Source organism: Gouania willdenowi, chromosome 7 (assembly GCF_900634775.1).
Source record: "Gouania willdenowi chromosome 7, fGouWil2.1, whole genome shotgun sequence".
Taxonomy (NCBI): domain Eukaryota; kingdom Metazoa; phylum Chordata; class Actinopteri; order Blenniiformes; family Gobiesocidae; genus Gouania; species Gouania willdenowi.
In genome coordinates this window covers 23808191-23829715 of record NC_041050.1, presented here as the reverse complement: position 1 = coordinate 23829715, position 21525 = coordinate 23808191, and the positions used below count along the sequence as shown (strand labels likewise).

The window sequence follows — 21525 nt, the reverse complement described above, 5'->3', positions numbered from 1 at the left end:
CACAGCATTCCATCACCACCTCCTCACCAACCCAGTGACACCACATCACCAGAACAGAAGGTACTCAAATAATAGTAAATCACATAATATCAGATGATCCTCCGTTGTGGCCAAAAGCAATCGATGACAATGCTCTGTGTCAAATTGTGAGAAAAGAACCACTCCAAATAACAGACATGGACTTCCCCAAAGCTCAGAAAGCTGTTTGTTTTTCTGGCATTTACTGTACATATTGTGTGTAAAGTTTGCATTTAGTTAAGATATGAAGTATTTCTTTACTGATCCGTCGTCCTGGACTTCATTCATCATCATTCTGGGGCCTGGAGGCCCCATAGTCCTTCTTACCTTGGGCCCCCAGGGGGTCTAGAAACACCCCTGATAATATTTAAGGATACGTTCGTATCCATCACCTCCATTTACAGCACGGCATAAATGTGTCCTTTCATTGATTAGAAATTAATAATGAAAAAGCTGTGGATATACAGAGAGGGAGGGGCTCCAGGAACAGTCACAGGGCAGAGCACTAAGGTTCCCAATGACAAAGATACACTATTGCTTTTCAGGATGTGCGCGCAGTGCACACACCTACCGTGTACAGCTCACCTGCACCTGAAGCATCTACATTATTGGATCGTCCCGCTGTTCATTTAGTGCTGAGTTCAACAAACTATTCATCAAACACCCACAAGTCTCATAAATTACATATTATTTAATTGTGAGTTCCATCATCTCTTTTATTAAACGCTGACTTATCAAACGCACACGATCAGTGTGTGATCACATGTTTCAGTTGTTTGCTATGATAAAGTGACTAAATAACATCTTCTTTAACCCTTTACTACTTTTAAAACGTTCAAACCACAGTCGGTCTTTTTATTTTTTTTAACTAATGTGACCGTCATTTATTTTCACTGCTCAGTAACAGATGACGTCACGTCCTGTTGGTCTCAGCATTGGTTCCAATTGGCTTCTCATCCTAAAAGCTGTAGCGCATGCGCCATCACTCTAATCACTAAATCTGTGATCGATCTCGTGGGTCTTATGACGACATTCACTTAAGCTAAACACTGTCAGCTGGCTCGGCTCAACCGCGGAGGTTGAAGCTGAGAAGAGTTTGATGAAATGGTAAAAGTTAGCGTAGTCACTGACGGCTTAGCTGAACCAGGTTTAAACCAAAAGCCTGGTTCTATTGAGAACACTTTGAAAAGGTTAATTTACGAGCTACACTTGTGTGTGTGTGCGGAAAACCCGAGACACCTCCTCGAGTCTGAATATGTGTAATATTAATAATATAAACATGCGCATTTTTGCGCAGTTCCAGAGTATGAAAAGACTTATAAAAAACCTTGAATATTTATGTATTTACTTGTCTTTTGTCCTTACCAAAATATCGTATTGGTATCGTGAGTCCTTTAGTGTCTATCATATCGCATCGTGAACTCAATGTATCGACCCTGGTCGTGGCGTTTCTGTGTCTGATGGTATCGCTCCGCGGCGTACAGAAAGTAGTCCAAGCGTCTTGCGTGCTGTACGTGTGACGTCAGAGCGTCAGCTGCCTGAATGTTTACATCGGGCAGCAGTGTGCGTAGTGCGTGCGTGTGTGAGTGTTGGAGAAGACGGCTGAAGGCTGAGCAGCTCTGAGGCGGACAGGACAGCAGCTATCTACGGGTGAGCTCCGCTCGGCCGAGGTGGAATTGCTGTTGCTGTTGTTTGTGTGGGATCAGACGGGTTATATGAGGCCGTTTGCAGGTTTTCTTAGAAACATGATCCTGGAGTGTCGCAGGATCTGTTGGTGTGAAATCTCACACGTCGGAACCGCTCCGTGTATTTGAATATATTAAACTATAATTGAGATACTTTTTAAGTTAACGGTGTAGCTGTGTTTAACACTGAGCTAAGCTTATGGTGTGATGTTTAACCAACAGGAAGTGAGCGTAGCCTGTAACTGTTCAGCTGAAATGTAGCGACAGCGTCCCCGTCTGGTGAGCTCGCACGTGCTAACTGCACCAATCAGATAAAACAACGTCTACATCTACAAGCTCCGTTTGGCTTCAGCTCTGTGATTTGTGTCACACCTTAATCACTGTTGCCAAATGTTCCACAACAGCCAGGGATTAGTTTTAACACAGCAGGGCAACAAACGTGATTGTTTTTGATCTGAGGCTCACATGATCAACATTCATGTCAACAATTACATCAATGACATGTATTCCAGAAAACAGGTTCAACAAACCCTGAGTATTCATAAACTCTGGGTCAACATACCCCACGATGGGAAACTCTGGGTATCTGATTCCATTACAGCTGGTGAAGTGGGTCAATCAACCCTGAGTATGTATACTTTGGGTTACTTACAAGCACAAGTGCGATTAAAAACCCATCATCAATTGAGCAAAGATCACACTAACTACCATGGCAACCACCCGGAAGAGAGCGATTTATTTCATCCCAATGGGTGAATTATAGGGGAGAGTAATGGCAAGGATGTTGCAATACAATACGTATTGCGATACTTGGGTCACGATATATTATTGCGATATATCGGGATATTCTACCCAGTTAATATCAAAATGAAATGTAGAGATGAAAAATCAAGTTGCTGTATATGTTCATCAGAAGATATTGATCATTCAGAGGACAAATTGAGTCAAAACTATTTGCTTCAAAACATCCTATTTATTATTCGTGTTTTGCACGTCTTCACTGAAAAAAAGAAAATGCAGTGTTACACACTGCCATCTTAAAATAAAGTGGAAGAAGTTTCTTTTCACTGAAACTACTGTGTAGAAGTCTCAAAGTAACCATTGCAACATAATGATGGCATTGTTACAACTGTAAGTGAGAACATTAAGGACAAAGAACCCAGAGTGACTGACGATGCCCAAAAATAAGAAAAAAAATATAATTGATCCTATTGTATCAGTTTAAGCACTGATCTGAGTAGATTATATGGAAATAAAATGTCTGTGCATACATAAATATTGCAGGCATTACACACTACCATCATAAAATCAAATGCATCAAAGAATCATTGCAATAGATTGAAAGCATTGTAAATGCCACTGAAGTATTGCACAAAGACACAAATATATTGATTAAATGTAAAAAATCTATATATTAATAAATAAAAAATATATTATAAAATAAAAAAATTGATTTAAAATTGGCACCCAAAAAAATCACGATATATCGTGAAATCGATTTTTTTTTCCCACACCCCTAGTGAAATAAGATGTGTTCACACAGAGCGCTACTTCAGCGACTATGGTCGCTTAAATCCCCCATGATTAGTCACGCTTTTTGGTCACTTCATCGCACCAGTGACATGACGATGAATAATATGAATAAAATGTGTCTGTGGAGCCGGGGCTGCTTTGCCGAGAGGGCTGCTGCACTGAGAGGGCTGATCTTCTACAGCAGTAGGATTGCAGCACTTTGCATAGACAGCTCCACTTGAACTTACCATTTAAATGCTCAACTTACGGAGTTTCTAAAGGATGAGTTCACTCAAAATGTAATTTAATTTAAAAGGTGTATTCAAGGAGTATTCCACTTTCTTTTGAGCCCATTAAGAAGGGGTTCAGCCCTCCCACTACAGTGGGTATAAAGACAGCAACGGCCGCTTGACATCACATCATTTGTATTGATTTTTATTGTAATGTAGTCGCCAGAGTCGTCTGGACATCCTAAAATGATGGCTTGGATTCGAACCCCCAGCCCGATGCTCTCAAACGCACCTCCATATGTGAGTCAGTATCGTGTCTTAAATTTTCCCCTTTACATTTACAAAAGACGTCAGTAGGTGTTTTAATGCAGATTAATCTCTCAGTGTCTTTCCCTCAATGTTATAAAGAAAGCTACCTTTTGCAGAAAAAAACGTAAAGCAGCGCATTTATAATGATGTGAGCACATCTGTGGTGTGTGATGTTACTAATGTGTGTCAGAGAAGTGTCAAGGTAAATTAAAGTGTTCCTTGAAAAGTGGTGTTGAGGTGGGCGGAGCCAGGTAGAAACCCAGGGTTTCTTAGACAAAACCTGCCAGCAAGCTGGTTCAGGTAACGGAGAATGTTACCATGGTGACATACTCAGAGAAGAACATACCTCGCCTTCAGGAATGGGATATTCAGTTTACCTCATTTGAGCTTGAACATACTCCGTAATACCCCTCAGAGCATCAACACAGGAAAACAACAAAGGCTTTCTGTGTTTTTGGAGTTGTTTTGTATATTTTAGTGCGTTTGTCTTTGTTTTGTTTATTTTGGTTGCCATTTTGTGTATTATTGTTACTCTCTTTATTTTTTTTGTGTGTGTTTTAGAGTCATTTCTTTGTTTTTTATATTTTCCTTGTCGTTTTATTATACTTTTGTGTGTTTTTTCGAGTTAATATAGAGAGTTTTCATGTGACTTCACCAATTTGTGCGGGACCGTCATTCACCATATTGGAGCAAAACACCATTGCTGCTGTGTTAATGTATAATATATGTACATGTATAATGTATTGCAAAATGAGTTGCGAAAAAACGCCTTATTGTGTCATAATTAACTGCAACAGTCGGTCTAAAAAAGACAGTGGTGTTAGTCTGTTCCGTCTAAAACCGTCAAGAAACTGGAGAGTCCTGAACACGCAGAATTACTTTGTAAAAGGCAAGCACAATAGATTACCAATATAATATTTTCTCATCTTTTATTATACGTTTGTGTGTTTTTAGTGTGTTTAGTGTCATGCGTTTACTACTGTTTTTGGAGTCATTTTGTGTGTTTTGGGTTAATATAGTTCTTTATTTTTGTCTGTGTTTTTTGTTACCATTTTGTGTGTGTTTTGTATATTTTCTCATCATTTAATTGTACTTTTGTGTGTTTTTAAGTTAATATCATGATTTTTGCTGTGTAGTTTTCTGTTTTCGTATGTTTAGAGTCATTTTGTGTTTTGCTGGTATTTTTGGAGTACATTTTTGTGTTTCTATTGTTTGGTGTGTTTTTAAAGTAATTTGAGTGTGAGTGTGCCCTATTATGAGATGGATGTGTGCTGAGGGGTATTCCATAAAGCGGGTTATGTTCAAACTCTGAGTATGTTCAGGCTCAAATGAGGGAAACTCTGAGTATCCCATTCCAAAAAGCGAGGTATGTTCTTCTCTGAGTATGTTACCTGGGCAACATTGTCCGTGAACTAAACCTGGTCGCTGACAGGTTTTATCAAAGAAACCCTGGGTTTCTGCCTGGCTCCGCCCACCAGAACACCGTTTCTTAACGCTTTTATAAACCTTAACACTTTTCTCTGAAACACATTAGTAACATCACACACCACAGACGTGTTCACATCATTACTAATGTGTTGCTTTACGTTTAGTTTTTTTGTGTGCTAACCGTAATTTTCTTTATAACATTGTGGATACAGATCATTAAGTAAAACACACTGAGAGGTTGATCTGCATTAAAACATCTACTGACGTCTGTAATAAAGTTCTCTGAATACAAACCTGTGGAGAATATAAAGGAGGAGATGACAATTTAAATAATTCCACTTTTAAGGCTCAATTGTTGTTTTATATTGTTATACAGTTAAATCTGTAGATGATGTGTCTTTGATGTTATGATGGCGCAGTGAACTGTGACGCTGCGCTTGAAAGTGACGAGTTGCGGGTTCGCGTCCCCCTTCAGTGTTTTTTTATGACATTGTTTAGGACGTTGAGATGACTGGCGACAATATTACATAAAAAACCAATATAAATGATGCAATATCAAGTGGCATTTACTGTCTTTATATCCAGTGTAGCAGGAGGGCTCTCTATGTAGCCATCCTATGCAGCTGACACGTCTCCTCAGACGCATTTTATTCATATTATTCACCGCTCGTCACGTCACTGAAGCTATAAAGTGATGAAGCGACCAAAAAGTGTGACTAATTACGGGTGATTTAAGCCACTATAGTCACTGAAGACTGAACGCACCTTTAGAACAGGCTCATATTCATCAAACACCGGCTTTTTTCACCCATTACGGTGAGTAAATCACTATTTTCCGTTTGGTTGCCATGGCAGCTCGATTAAATCTCTGATCCATTGATGATGGCTCTTTATCGCGTGCGTGCATGTAAGTAACCCAAGGTTTACATACTCAGGGTTCATTGACCCACTTCATACCAGCTTTAATGGAATCAGATACCCAGAGTTTCCCATCGCGGGGTATGTTGACCCAGAGTTTATGGATAGACTCAGGGTTTGTTGAACCTGTTTTCTGGAATACACCTCAGTTGGTCTTTATTCATTATGATAAATTGACCTTTTTCTGTCCTGTGGTAAATGTATGTCGTCTTTAATTCTTGTCATTTTAATTTTAAATATAACTATTTTAGTTCATTGGCTTATTTTTGAAACGCTTGGATCAGCCTTTATCTATTTGTGTAGCGTTGTGTATTTATTTACAGATTAGAGTGAAACGTTTTTATTTCTAATCTTGAGAAGAGCAAACATTCACTCATTATGAGGTGTCTTCATCTTTCACTTCAGTCTTTACTACAAGTAGATCTCAATAATCTGTTGTAAGATTCTTTCAGTGAACACTTGATAATAAAGAAAACAAAAAGTAGAACAAAATGATTAAGAAGCAGGAATGTTGCTGGTGTCCTTCTCTCTGAGATAGACTACGCCTTGTATCTGCGGGTTCCTCACAGTCAGAATGGGCGGAGCTGTGAGCGCTGGTGAGGACAACGATGACTTGGTGGACAATCTGAAGGAAGCCTACTACATCCGCTCTGACCTGGTGGAGCGAGCCTTTCGAGCCATCGACCGCGCTGACTACTACCTGGATGAATACAGGGACAATGCTTACAAGGTGAGCACAGGGACAGCCTGACTGACGAGGACCCTGCAAACGTGCTAACAGGCACGGCTGTCCTTCTCCTTAGGACTTGGCGTGGCGACACGGAAACATCCACCTGTCAGCTCCTTGTATCTACTCTGAGGTGATGGAGGCGCTGGACCTCCACCCTGGTCTGTCCTTTCTGAACCTTGGCAGTGGGACGGGCTACCTCAGCACCATGATTGGCCTCATACTGGGTACGTACTGGATTATCACACCCAAACAAAACCACCTCTACTTTCAAACTCTGATCATTAATGTCTTTTCAACTTGTTTCAAGCTTGAATGAGTTGGTTTGGCTTTTTTGACGATGAGCTGGACTGGAAATTTAGCCACAAACAAATGTTGGTTGAAATTGCATTATCCATCAGGTTTGTTGACTTTCACACTTTGCATTGTTGGATTTGGAGTCCCGAAAAAGTATGCAAAGATGGCGCGCTAAGCACAAATTTTTGTCATAGTTTTCAAGTTTATGTTTTTTTAAATGACAATAACTAGAATATGACTTATTTTTAAAAATACACGTGAAATAAAACTATATCAGAATATATTGATATTTTTGTCAACTAATTAAACAAAACTATAATTTCATCACCTTTGTATTTACGAACATTAATCCCATCCCATATTAGGTTAATAAAAGCTGATTATATCTTTGAAATAATAATAAATAAAATGCATATGCTTATCCTGTAGTCTATGTTTTAGTCGACTATATCTGTGACAGATGTAGTCGAGTAAAAAGTTAATGTCATTAAGTTGACTAATACTAGACACCAGTGTTAGGCCACCCCAACGTTACTTTTGACAGTAACTAGTACTGTAATGCAATATTTTTTAAAGAAATAACGCAGTTACCGTTACAATATGGTGCGTTTGTCTGCTACTTCTTTGATAGCTGCGGTGTACTTCCTGTTTACAGTGGCGCTACATATTTTTGCGGGACGCCGTGCCAACCACGGTAAAACAGAAGAAGAAGCAGCATTGTCAGCGTGTCTGTTTACATCACGTGCGCCAATCATGACGAGTCATTACGAGAGCAGGACGAGCTTCTCAGAGTAGAAATACATGTATTATTTTACTCATCTGTCTCCAAAAAATACATGCATCAATGGAAGTGATGGAAGCCTCTGCATCGAAACAACAGCGGCTGGATTTTAACAGACTGTGGCTATTATCCAGGGACAGGTCAGAAAAGCTATAGCACGGTATGTTGTTGTAAATAAGTAGCCGGTCACTACTGCTGAGTCACTGCTAACAGCAGCTCGTTAGCCTGATATGTTTAGCATTGTGTAGCTGAGAAAAATGCTGTGAATGAGTTTTTCCACAATTATTTTATAAGCATTTTCAACAGCAGAATGTGCCCCTGGAATCCGCACAGCTTACTTTACATTACTGAGCTAAGGCTGAAAAATTACTGTTTTAATTTTGGAGCAACTGTTTTGTACTTTGTATGCACATCATTTATGGGTGTTTTATAGCAGTTTGTGTAAAGCAGAGTTGGTCAAAATTTATTCCGAATGTTATTCAGATTGCTTTCATTTATTTATTTTAGAAGGTTTTTTGTGTTTATGTGAACATTATGCTAGTTTTTTGTACTTAAGCTGTAAGGGAACATTCTAAGGCTAAACACAGCCGTTTTATTACTAAGCCACTTTAATTTTTTATCTTTGATTTTAAATAATATTCAGGTTGTTTTGTGTTTTATTTATTTCACAATTCCTTGTAACATTTTCAGTTTCTGCTGGTCTCAATAAACTGGTATTGAAAAAATACTTAGTGTTTCAGTCAGAATGGTGAGAAGAGTTTAGTACTGTGAATGTAAATGATTAGAAACTGTCGGGTTGGATACAGTAACAATTCATTTATCAGAGGCTTTTATCCAAAACAATGTTAATACAGGGGCACAGTTGATCAACAGTGGATTATTATATTATTACAGCACTGATGTGAAGCTGTATGGACACAAATTACCCCCCCCCCCCCCCCCCCCAAAAAAAAAAAAAATACATTCTTTCATTCCAAGTAACTCAAGTTACTTTTTCCAGTAACATATTACTTTTTGGTGTAAGTAATCAAAATAGTTTCTGAGTCACTTTGTGAATGAAGTAACTAGTAACAGTAACTAGTTACTTTTTTCAGTAACTAGCACAACACTGCTAGACACTGAAAAAAGTCCAAAAGACTTACTAAAATTAAATCTAAAACAACAAACCTCCATTCTCTATCAATAGAAACCTTTGATTGTAATAACAGGTTTCAAACCCATAGAGGGCAGTCAAAAAATAACAAATGGAAATACTTCGACTAAAATGTCAAGAGTTGGATTAGAATCAATCAATCAATAGCATAACTTCAAACCAAATTCATTTGTTTTCAGCCGAAAAAAGTTTGGGGTTTATATACACTTAAAAGTTATATTTACAAAAAAAAAAAAACCTTCAATTTGTCCAAAAATAATTCCTCAAATTACATTAATATTTTTGAACAAAAATATTCCCTTAAGTTAGTCATCCTGGAGTTGACACTTTTTGCCCCTTGGATATTCTAAGTGAATTATTGACATGTTTTAAACTAAATAGGCTCGGCTGTGATTCCAGGGCCATTTGGAGTCAACCACGGGATCGAGCTGCACGCAGACGTGATCGAGTACGCCTACCAGAAACTTGACTCCTTCATTAAAACCAGTGACAGTTTTGACAAGTAGGTCTTCGAAACCAGCTCCGCTTTGTTCAAACCAGTGTCTGTAACTAACAAACTGCACGTACGTCTATTTGTAGGTTTGAGTTCTGTGAGCCGTCCTTTGTGGTGGGGAACTGTCTGGAGATTCCTCCGGAGAGCCGGCAGTATGACCGGGTGTACTGTGGCGCCGGCGTGCAGAAAGAGCACGAAGATTACATGAAGAACCTACTGAAAGTGGGAGGCATTCTGGTGATGCCGCTGGAGGAAAAGGTTTGTGTCATTCCTTCATTACTTAGCTTTGATTTGATCACTCTGATTAGAAAACCATCACAGAGCAGTGAACTCTCATCTTTAATGCTCTATTACTTTCATTTCTGGAGTTTATGTCCCTTTCCCCGAACAATTCACAATTTTCATTAAAAAAAACAATTAAGTTGCACCTGACTATAAGTCGCTAACTGAATGTTATTGTTGTCTTTTTTTCAATCTGAACTGTTTTTTTAAATCTCTCAATACAACAGTTAGTTCCGACCAAGTAATTTGATTGGACAGCAGACATTCCAAGAGTGTCGATATAGAGTAACAACAGCATTAGGATTAAGAAGAGCCTGGTTTATCGCTCTAGCTGTTTTCAGCATAATGCCTCCTACATCTTTGCATCCAAACAGTCCGTTGTAGAGTTAGTCAACAGTGGTGGGATAAGGAACAATTGATTATTATTAATTATTAGAATTATTACGTTTTTGCATGGTGATGACGTAGGGGTCGGATAGAAAGAACCTCGGCTGTCCAGACTGCAGTCGCATTACAAAAAATCTGATTTAGGATCAAATATGAAAGTCACCTGGGTCGGATTTGTAAAAATTGTAATTGTGCTGTTCAGACTGTCTTTAACAGATCGGATACAAGTCACATCCAGGCTAAAAGATCGGATTTGGATCATTTGCCTGCAGTGTGAACGGAGCCTTTGTATTCTCCACTTGTGGAACAATTGATGGAGCCAAATGATTAAATAAACAAACAAATAGTATTCTTTTGTCACTTATTACTGTTAACTAATACAATCTGCTTGTAGAACTGTATTAAAGCAATATCACACTCGAGGTCGTGCAATCCCTCTCGTGTCAGGTCCCGACATGCCACAGCAATGCCTCATCTTCACGTTTTGGAACAATATCACACATTTTCATGCTATGTTTAGCAAGTGAAGCAAACAAAATAATGTGTCAAATTTTGCTCATAATCTCATTCAAAATCTCGTGCTATGTAATCACACAGCTGCGGGGGAGTTTGTGTGAAAGTTGAGGGTTAATCGTTGGTGGAATTTCTCGGGATGGGGCGCCCTCCTCTCAGGGATCAATGGTTTACTGCATATATGCAGGTTCAATGGTTATGTTTTGATTAGTTTAAATTCACCTAATTTAAATTATCCTATCTTCTGTAGCTCTGATGAGATATTGTTTGAATATAACATTCTTATAACGTTGCTTCAATGGACTTTTATTTTGTAAACTGGAAGTTCCCACTGAAACGGTTGTACTTGAGGTAGCTTGCTGACTGTGAATGTGTACCTACGAGGCTCGGACAAAAGGCTGGAATTAAAATAACTAAAAGACAACACGGACTGAGTTATTCTTAGTGAGCCAGACATAACATTTCAAACACTGAGCAGGTGAAGATGATTAAAGTTGTTCACATTTTCACGGAGCACACTGCGCTACACGAAAAATGGATGAACCTTTCAGGGGGGAGGGCAGTGCACCTAATAAGCAATCCCAGGAAACATTTCCCCATAAAAAAACGTTCCTTGCCCCACGGTGACGGCGTTTCATGCCGATTCTGTCCATTTCTATGGTGAGTGGATAGTGCCACTGCTAACCTACCGCAGGAGACTGTCGTGTGAAATCAACGTCTGAACTGGCTGACTTTACTCCGTCGTCGCCAGTGCGCCACACTTACACCGCCATGTTGCTGACGTTCTTATGCCGTCGGTAGCTTGTGAAACGCAATATATTTAATTATATTTCACGTGTTCACAGACATAGCTGGTCCCATTAGACAGTAACTAACTAATGTGATTATTACACCTAAATATACTGAATAAAAAAATCATCAAGCTTGATCTGGTTTAATTATAGTAATCAGAGAGACATTTATCAACCATAACTTTATGTAATTCATTAGATATAAACTAAACTAGATTCAGCAGCAGTGGTTTATATTAAACAGTAAAAACACTAATGTAGTTATTTTTGCTTTTCATGTGCTTTTTATTTATTTTTTTTTACAAAATAATTTCATTATAAATGAGGAAATAAATAAATTATATACAATAACCATATACACAAACTTGTTATTGTGTAAATGCTATTACTGAAGCAGATTCTAGTGTTGATGTATTCAATTTAATTTGTGTTTGTAAGGAACCTGTTTACACTAAGTTGGGAATTGTTTTATTTATTTATGAGACTGCAGCAACATAAAGCAAATAAATGTACGATTTGTTATCCGATTAGTCGATAAATCGTTTCAATAATCAAGTCGACTATTAAAATAGTCGTTAGTTGCAGCCCTAATTTAGGCATATGAATGAGTTATTTGATGTGTATTAGGTTTAATATTTAAAGTATAATTATTCTTCAATGATTTGGTTTTTTGTGCATTCCGGTCAGACTGACTTTTTTGTTAATCTTTACTGTCCTAGTTATTTACATCTGATTGGGGTCTGCTTGCGTATATGGTTGTGTCACTGTTATTGTTTAGATATTATAAGATGCTTCTGAAACTGATTTGGCTAATCCTTGATGTCAAGTGTTGTTAGATTAAGATTAAGTTGAAATCAGATGTTCCTTGTCCTGAAAATGGCAGCTTGACCTGGATATATTTTATGATGGTTTAATAAGAGCTATTGAGTGTAAAGATATTTATTTATAGTATTACACACAAAAAGAAACCATGAATGATAATCAGTTCTAACAGTCACCCTAAGTTAAAACTGGATTTTAAATTTTACCTGTGTTCTTCATAGTATAATGAAAATAAATTATTAGATGGGTATCAGGTGTTGTTTAAATAAGTAATGAAGACACAAAACAACAAAATGTAATTCTATTGCCTTTTTATTTTAAATTCAACAGTTGTCCTCCATTTCTCATTCACATCTCCTTGTCGGTCAGGCTATATGTCTTTGATAATAGAGAATGTAAACGCCTCCAGGATGACTTCTCTCTCCACATCATTAAGCTCAGAACTTGTAGCCTCCACCAGTTACTGAATCCTCCCTGATCGGACTGATCAATAGAAACACTAAATCCTCATTGCATCTTCATTTAGACACAAATAACCTGAGTGTCAACTGCTAACCGCGTTAGCGTAACTAATTTAAAGAAAAAAATACAAAAGCTCACCTGCATATAGACTCGGTAATATAAACAATAATAAAATTAATACATTTATCCTATTGATAAAGGCGGCTGCTAAAAAGTTAACGCAATACCTGCATTCGTTACTGTTGTCATTGTTGTAATTATATATATATATATGATTGCATTGTGATATTAAGAGTTTTGATTTAAGAAGCCTACTTCTTCCAACACTGTTTGTAACTACAACAATCATTAATTATCTAGTGGCTAAGATCTGCAATACGGAAACATTGTTAAACTTGGACATGGACTTTTAAATTTTGCAATTTTGAAAGCAGGACATTTTTAGACACAATTAATAATGTAAATAAAAAATTAACAAAGCCATGTTAGTGTGCTTAAAATCCAAAGTCCATAGTAAGAAAAAAAGATCCCAACAAAAAGAAACTTTGAAGCCTATATTTACAATGTACAGTTGTTTTTTAGCAAAGTGTCTTGAATAGGAATCAAATAACAAATATTTTACGTTTCTCCTTCGGTAGGTTAGGGTTAGCCGTGGCACTATACACTCGCCATACATTTCCGCGTTTAAACGTTTTCATTGGTTGATTCCGTGATTCCGTCCCTTAACACGGATTTTATAGGGCCCTAGCCGTGTGTGCCGGGTCGGTGACAGGAGAGAGAGAAGGCTGATCACTTCTTTTCCGGCCTTATGTTTACAGCACTTATCATTAACAGCATCGTTTTTACGGTTTAAATGATCAACTTACGGAGTTACTTAGTTCTCAATTTTTCCCTGGTAAGTTGTGTGTATGCTTACAGTATCTGGAGATGGATTTTCTATGCAGAACATCCTGTCAGCCTGCGTGTCCTCAGTGTATGTTTGTGTGTGTTTAATTCAGAATTAAATTTCCATTAGGAATTAAGTGTTTACATGGTCAGTTTAAAGAGGATTTAATTTTTATTCTGAATTAAAGAGGAAGTAAAGCTCCCATGTAAACCATCCATGAAAAAGCTACTTAACATCCCACTTTTATAGCAAGACATACTTCCTACGGACACTGCACGAGTATGTAAGAAATCACAGTAAAGACTTCTATGCATTCGTCTACGGCAGGTGTTTGCAACCTTGGGGTCAGGACCCCATTTGGAGTTGTGAAACACTGGCAGGGGGTCTCCAGATACCTTCAAGAAATTAAGAATATTTTTTGAACAGTTTTTAGTTTTACCCTACTGATGATGTGTTCCAATAGTAATCCTTCTCTGTTTTTTGAACATCAAATTTAAAGACCTTTTTTACAGGTTTTGCATTAACCCATTCTTGTCACATTTAACCTCTTTTCACCATATTGTATGCTTATTTTGGCCAATTTAACCACATTCATGATTTGTCATACCCATCATTTACCAGTTTAAACTAATTGTTCCTACTTTTTAAATGACATTACCCCAACCCCCCAACCATCCCCTTTCCTTATTTCTGTCACTTTTAAGCGAATATTGAGTCTTTAAATCCTTTTTACTACTTTTTATGTCTGTTTTTGTCCACTCTAATTTGCAACTTTTAACCAATTTCTGTGGTTTTTAAAATCACATTTCACCACAATTTCCATGATTTTTGGTCATTTTCAACCCATTTATTTCTGATTAAAACAAGGATTTACATCTTTAAGATGACTATATACTATGGCGTAGTGCTGTGCGATACGGGGAAACATTTTTAGCATGATACAGGTAGGAATGTGCGATATTTTATCGTTTATGATTTATCGTCAAAAACATTCTCACCGGTAAGAATATGTCATCCCTCGATATAAACAATAAATTTCCATGTCGGAAATTAGCGAGGGTCAAGGGCAATTTGTCCAAAAAAAGATGCATTCCACAGGCCAAAACTGCCCAGTTTGTTGTCAACTTATTATTCTCTGGAGCTGAACGTTGTTTACGGAAGCTCTGCCCTGTGTGTACTGCCACCGCCCCCCGCACACACCGCCGTCTGTGTGTGTGTGTTCGTCACGGCTACCAGAAGCTACTATGCTGCGATACATCATGGGCCGCTACTTCTTTAAAACCAGACAACCATCCAACAAAGTGAACTGATTCAAATTCCTCCATCAGATCCACCCAAATTTCCACAAACACGGGGACAGAGATGAACCCGCAGCAACAATTATGAACTGGAAACTCAATGAAAGCTAACTATGCTAAGCTAACACACAGACTGAGCTAAGTGCTAATGCTAACCACTCCATATAAATAATAGACCAAATAAAAACTACTTGCCTTACTGTCATAAAGCCACAGAGAGCCACCAATTTGTTTATGGTCATATTTAACACTTGTATGGAAGGATAAAAGCTAAACATGTCACACGTTGTGTGAAATAAATATTAGCATAAAAACTAATGTCACTATTCATTCATCCCAATTTGTGAAACGCAATATTTTTTCATTATATCTCATCAGCCATAAAAACTTAATAGAAGTGCTTTTAATGTGATTTTTTTTTTTTTTTTAATAATTTTATTTCAAGTGAGGAAATAAATTGATTACATACGATAACACTAATAGTGATCCACATGCACAAATATATTCCATAAAATATCAGCTCATGAGCTGTTTAAGTCAGCAGTTATTGCAGCCTTTTTAAATGTGTCTAGTGTTGACGTATTCAAATTTATTTGTGTTTGTAAGGAACCTGTTTACACTAAGTTGTGAATTTTTTTATTTATAGTTTTTATTTATCGTGATTTTTATTGTGATAAATACAAAAAAATATTGAGATAAATTTTTTGTCAATATCACCTAGATACAGGTGTAGGAAACAGAGATGAGTTATTATTAATGGGTTATATAACTAAGAATATTAATTATGATTATTAATATTACTTCAAATTTGCGGGGTGCCACTCCTTTTAACAGGAGAAATATGTCTAAGTTTTAGACTAAACTCATCAATGTGAAACCAGGGAAAAGTGAATTCTACCAGACATCTACACCATCATCACAGCTTTAATGAATCAGAGGAATCAAATATTATGTTTAACCTTTTATTCAAAAGTCAACAATTAACACAGTCAAAATATCAATTGAAATGGGATAATTAAATCATGATAAAATGCATTTCTAGGCTAATAAAAGTGAGGATTATATGTAATAAAGTGAAATCACTAATCTAGGAGGATGCTAGTCTACTAAATATTGAATAAAATGCAGGATACATATTCGAATAATAAGATCATAAAATCAAAGGATAAAATAAAGAGAGCTCATAACAAGGAGAGGAGGACGGACAAAGGGGAGACGAACAAACATGAATGAGATGTACTTTGTGTGTAGCATGTTGTTAGTGCGTGTAAGTTTGTAGTTATGGAAATATGTATGTGATCTATTGTGGATGAAGTTGCTGATGAAAGTTCATTCTTGTACCTTGAAGCTGGTGTCAGGGTTGGACCTGGAGGTTCTGTTTGAAGAGATACAGCCGGACGTGCCACCGTTGGTTCTGTTTCGGTTCCACAGAATTTAGCCCCTTCAGCCGATCCGGGCGGTTAGGCCTTCGCAGCTGGCTTAGAGAATGGCTCTTGGCTAACCACAGTGGGTCGCGGGCCGGGCTTCCTTTTGGCTGTTACGCACGTCACTAGATGCTGTATTCGTCCGAACCAAGCAGCTGTGGTTTCCAAAATCTAACTGTTTCCACTAAAAATAAAATGAAATAAATGAAAAGCTGGAACCTGAGGGAATACGGGTGAGCATGAACGCCCGCGTCCAAAAACTGAAGTTTCTGATCGCGCATCTTTTTTTAAAGGGAGTTTGGCGACGCCTTTTGGAGGAGGCGTCTTGGTGAATCATTCTGTGATCATGTCGGTGATTGGTCAATGTCCCTGCTTTCAGCTTGTGGGTGTGTCTCAAGTGTATATGGGTGTGTGTGTGTGTGTAAGACGGATGACAAACGACAAGGGATGATTCTAAGCATAAAAGAATGCCTAATAATTAATTCCACATATTTCAAAACATCTTTTCAACATCATATCTTGAAATATCATCTATAATGAAAGAGTTTGATACCAAGCATGACTGGAAAATATCCTAGAATCACCTTAGGAACTAATTAATGCATTTTACCTGTAATTACTCATAACATACATGTCAAAAATCATGTTATGCCTCCTCTTAACTATATGGTCGCAGTAAATACCTCAAACTAACTTTTGTGATGTTTTCTGGTAATTTCAAGCACTTTTAAATGATAAACCCCTTAAAATAGCATTCTGTTGGTTATTGTCTTACATGAAACGAGTGTGATTGAACAGGCAATATTTGTAATTCCAATTTCTGGAGAAATCATTCCAAAACAATGTTTTCATTTGTAATTTTTCAGTCAAACACATGCTCGTTGTTCTCATTTCTAACTTTTCAAACATAATACAATTCCTTTGTTCTCCTTTCTTCACTAGGAGACATCTCAGTGAAGGTCTGGTAAGCGTCCTCCTGTGACATCTCACCATAGGGGGTCAAAGGGCATTGGGACCGTTCTTTGAACTTATAGCATCCCACAGTATCTATTTTAAAAAGGGGGAGAAGAGGGATGTTCTTCTTTTGATCATAAATGTCGCAGGGAGGTAATATAAGGGAAAACTGTCCTTGGATTCTCCGGTCGTTTTGTTTGGCCGGAAGGGGAGTCGTAAAAGACGGGTTCATACTGAGTACTTCACATAGCTGGTTCAGTCTTAGCGGCTCCGGTACTGAGTTCAAAGACCACATAGTGGGGTTAGTCCTGCATCTCAGAGTTACGGGGGCAGTTGTGTGTAAACAGTTCGATGATAACACAAAAACAGGCTCCTTGGTTCATTCCTGCTAGCAAAAGGGGGAAGATTTACGCTTGAGGTGCTTTTGTTCCCTACACAGGTAGATTTATATCCTGAAAACTATATATATTCCATTATTGTATTCCTTTTTAAAAAAAATTAAATGAATGGAAAATTACTTTTCATTATATATATTTTATGTAAAAAAAATAAAAACAAAAACCCAATTAAATGGTACTTCTCCTTTAAGAATCTTCTCAATGAAGGAATATTCATGACTTTTGCTACATACAGTATACTGATTTGTAAATTTGTTTGTGGAAATGCCACCAGGGGGCACAAAAACCAACACTAATGGCCACTAACGTTTTAAACTACCTGTTCTGAACTTTACTCAAGCTTCATCAAAGATAGTTGAGGTTTTGTTGGAGAGATGAATGAACACTTTAATTTGTGAGACACGTTAGCAGTTATTTTGCTTCGAACAGGCATATTGGCTGGAGTGACACAGTTTGTAACCAGACTGTATTTTCTGCATCTCTGTCATGCTGAACTAAACACTTAATACTCATGTTTGAGCACGGCCCGGCCGGTGGTTGCTAGTTAACCCCTGCTTCGGGACTTCAGTAGCTGATGGTGACTTCCACAAGGCGGACCTGTTTGAGTTACGTTGACCGGGACCAGCTTGCTCCTCTAACGGTGTGGTAAACTAGTATCTCTGGGTGACGTATACATGTTACTGCAAAAGTAGCAGCATTGTGGTGAGTAGATTAGCCTACTTCATGATAATTTAGCCACTAGTGGGACTAGATCACACACATTAAATTTGCGATATAAAGGATAGAGGGTTATATCGCACGTCGACGTTTTTATATTGCAATATGATTTATATTGCACAGCATTACTATGGCACAAATTATAATAGACTTCCTGGAACAGTGGATATTTTTCAGATAAATAAATACATAAATAAATCTGGTTATCACAGACACAGTCACAGAACAATGGACCACCATTTTGCCAACTTTATGGATAAGCTCTCCCCTTATATCCCCTTGTAGATGGCCCTGTCTCAACATGACCGTTTTTAAATGTTCATGTCTGTGTTCAATCACCTTCAGGTACAGTGGGGGTCCCCGGTCTCTGAAACCTTTATTTTGGGGGTTGCAGGCTAGAAGGTTGAGAACCACTAGTCTACCAGACTCCAAATCCCAAAATGCAGTGCAGGAAACATAATGTTTACAGTGAATAAATGAATGCAATTGATCCATGGTTCTGTTTGGTGCTAATTGTGTCATCACCTGCTACAGTATTAACAATAAGAACACTGTTATGTAGGCAGCATCAGTGATGAGCTTTAACTTGTGTTTCATTGGTTCATTGGTTGTCTGCAGTTGACCAAGGTAACTCGCACAGGAGGGAACAGTTGGGAGACCAAAAAAATCATCTCTGTGTCCTTCGCTCCTCTGCTGCTGCCTAAACACGGCGCCAACGGCCGAGCCAGGGCTGTCCCTCTGCGTGAGTCCAGTGTGTGTCCCGTGTGCAATCCCCACATCGCACGAATGAGTCATTCTTCCTTTCTTCCTCTCTCCTCCCACAGCCAAGTACGAAGTGCGGACACTGCAGGAGCTCACCCGCATCTGCATCCGCCACACACTGCGAGTGAGCACCGACGGAGGGGAACGGCAGCTGCGCGGCCGAGGCTCCTCCTTCAGTGTAGGCCGTGGCCTTGCCGTCGCAGGGCTTCACAAGTACGGCCCCCGCTTCAAACGCCGACGCATCCACCGCCGCCACTGTAAAGCCCTGGTGCTGGCGACCCGGCAGGTGGTGGCCGGCGGCGGGATCAACCCCCATACCGCTGCTACCCTGGACTCCAACAACAACCAGGGAGAGGACCAGGAAGAGGGCGAGGTCAGAGCAGGGCGTGGAGCGCTGGAGGACGAGGAGACTGTGGAGGAGGAGGAAGAAGAAGAAGAACAGGAGGAGGAGGAGAAGGAAACTGGCGAGCTGCTCCAACCTGCGGCGACGGTGAACATGCTGAGGGAGAGAATCCTTGCTCTGCCGCTGCCGGAGCTGCTCAAAATGTACCTGCTGTTTTATCGCGAGAAATAAGGCGGGGCATGAGCCACGGGCCGCACCCTCCTCGCTATTAACACCGATCCCCAGCCCCGCCCCTTTCTGCACTGCTGCCGATTGGACGAGGCAGTGCGTTCACTAACAGAAGGACCGCTGGGTTCGAGTGAGGTGAACTTTTTACCACCTTAGCAGACGACTTACTGTGGGCGGGGTCAGACTCTCTGAGGTTTGTGTCGTTTAACGTGAGTGGCGGTGACGTGTCGATGTTCATTTGGTTTCCTCTCACAATGACTTACGTTTGCATGTCGATGGTCCAATAAGAATCCTCCAACATGTAGCAGCTTCACAGAGTGGGCGGGGATTCGTAAAGGGGTGTGGCTTGAAGCTGATTGGCTGTAATTACTTTGTGTGAGATGTTTGTCAAAACAAAGCGATAATGAGTTGACGAGGTTTTTCAGCTGCATTAATAACTTTAAACATGTATTTTAACCAAACTAGATCAGAATGTTTGTCATATTTCAGTTATAACTCAGTGTTGATCTCACACGTCAGTCAACATTTGCAACAAGCCGACTGGACGGCAGGCTTTCAACTTATTTCCTCCTTTTGTTACAGTTCTAAGCATGAAACTCGGCGTGTGTCACAAGGAGTAGGATTAAACTTACTAACTTTGTTGGTACTCATATAGAGGTCTACAATCTGTGTATCATTCGTTCATTCGTTTTTCATTATGTAACAAAAACACGAAAAACGAAAAAAAAACCCACTTATTATTTGATATTTGTTTCCAAAACCAAAATGAAGAAATGCCTTGTTTTTCAAATTCAAGCTCTTTTGCTTCCGTGCAAAAAATAAAAAACGAGGACCTTTATCTGTTTTCTCCATTACCGATTGGCCAAAGTACGTGACCCGGAAGTGTACTGTCATCCGATGCTAACGGCTATGCTAACAACAGTGCGGCAGAATAAGCCTTTTCACACTCTCGCACTGGTTCAGTACTTCCGCATTAGGTCAAAGGTCAAAATGGATAAACTCGCCATGACTGACTGTGTAGGAAGCAAGTGTGACAGAGATTTTGATTATTTTTTCCCGTTGTAGCATTTGATTCCTTGAAAGATTTTTTGCATAAACGTAGTATCAGTCTCTGAGGCAGAAAGACCGAGTTAGCTGCTAAAGCTAATGCTGCACACAAGCTAAAAATTCAGTTTTTTTCCTGACTTTTAAAATGTTTCAGCTGATGGCGTTACTCCAGTTCACTTATCGACCTGTCCATCTTGTGCACTTTCTTCAAATTTGTAAATTTAATTAAAATAATAGCTTAATAAAAATAATCCTGGACCTGGTTAGTGAATGGTGAACCTCGTAAATTTATCTTTTCAAAGTTTGAATTCACACTCTGAAATCTTGCTTCTCCCATCAATAATCTATACAATAATTCAATGTGTGTGTGTGTGCGTGCGTGCGTGCGTGTGTGCGCGCGCGCGCGCTGCCAGTTCGACCTGAAACTTGGTCGACGGGTTCCAAATACCCCGAGTGTGTGTATCTGTCATTTTGGAGTAATTTGGTCAGTTCAAAATGTTTATTTTAATTTTATTTCACTTCTGGACGGCCCCGAAATGAAACCTATTCAGCTTTTGACCTCAGGGTGTGAGGGGGCGCTAGCGCACCATCTTCACTGCACAGCTCAAGAGTAAGAGCAAGAGTCACATGTGCGGCCAGAGCCAATCGCTGCGCACACAG

General features: G+C 39.0%; 1 protein-coding gene across 2 annotated transcripts; it reads left to right on the top strand.

The window, feature by feature from the left end:
• The first annotated feature begins 1493 nt into the window (after window positions 1-1493).
• On the top strand, window positions 1494-20609 carry pcmtd2b (protein-L-isoaspartate (D-aspartate) O-methyltransferase domain containing 2b). Of its 2 annotated transcripts, none has more exons than XM_028452656.1 (7): window positions 1494-1668; window positions 6670-6830; window positions 6904-7054; window positions 9458-9560; window positions 9638-9809; window positions 19104-19227; window positions 19310-20609. In XM_028452656.1, exons 2-7 carry the CDS (start codon window positions 6675-6677, stop codon window positions 19819-19821), a joined length of 1218 nt encoding a protein of 405 aa, XP_028308457.1. In that variant the 5' UTR covers window positions 1494-1668; window positions 6670-6674; the 3' UTR covers window positions 19822-20609. The 2 variants fall into 2 exon arrangements, with proteins under 2 accessions (XP_028308457.1, XP_028308456.1); XM_028452655.1 differs by having other exon boundaries at window positions 1496-1668; window positions 6639-6830.
• The last annotated feature ends 916 nt before the right edge of the window (window positions 20610-21525 follow it).

Excerpts from the sequence above, each read along its gene's own strand:
- pcmtd2b (XM_028452656.1), top strand. The coding sequence starts at position 6,675 with ATGGGCGGAGCTGTGAGCGCTGGTGAGGACAACGATGACTTGGTGGAC. Across the intron at positions 7,055-9,457 it reads CATGATTGGCCTCATACTGG|GGCCATTTGGAGTCAACCAC; the intron begins GTACGTACTGGA and ends CTGTGATTCCAG. Across the intron at positions 9,561-9,637 it reads ACCAGTGACAGTTTTGACAA|GTTTGAGTTCTGTGAGCCGT; the intron begins GTAGGTCTTCGA and ends GTCTATTTGTAG.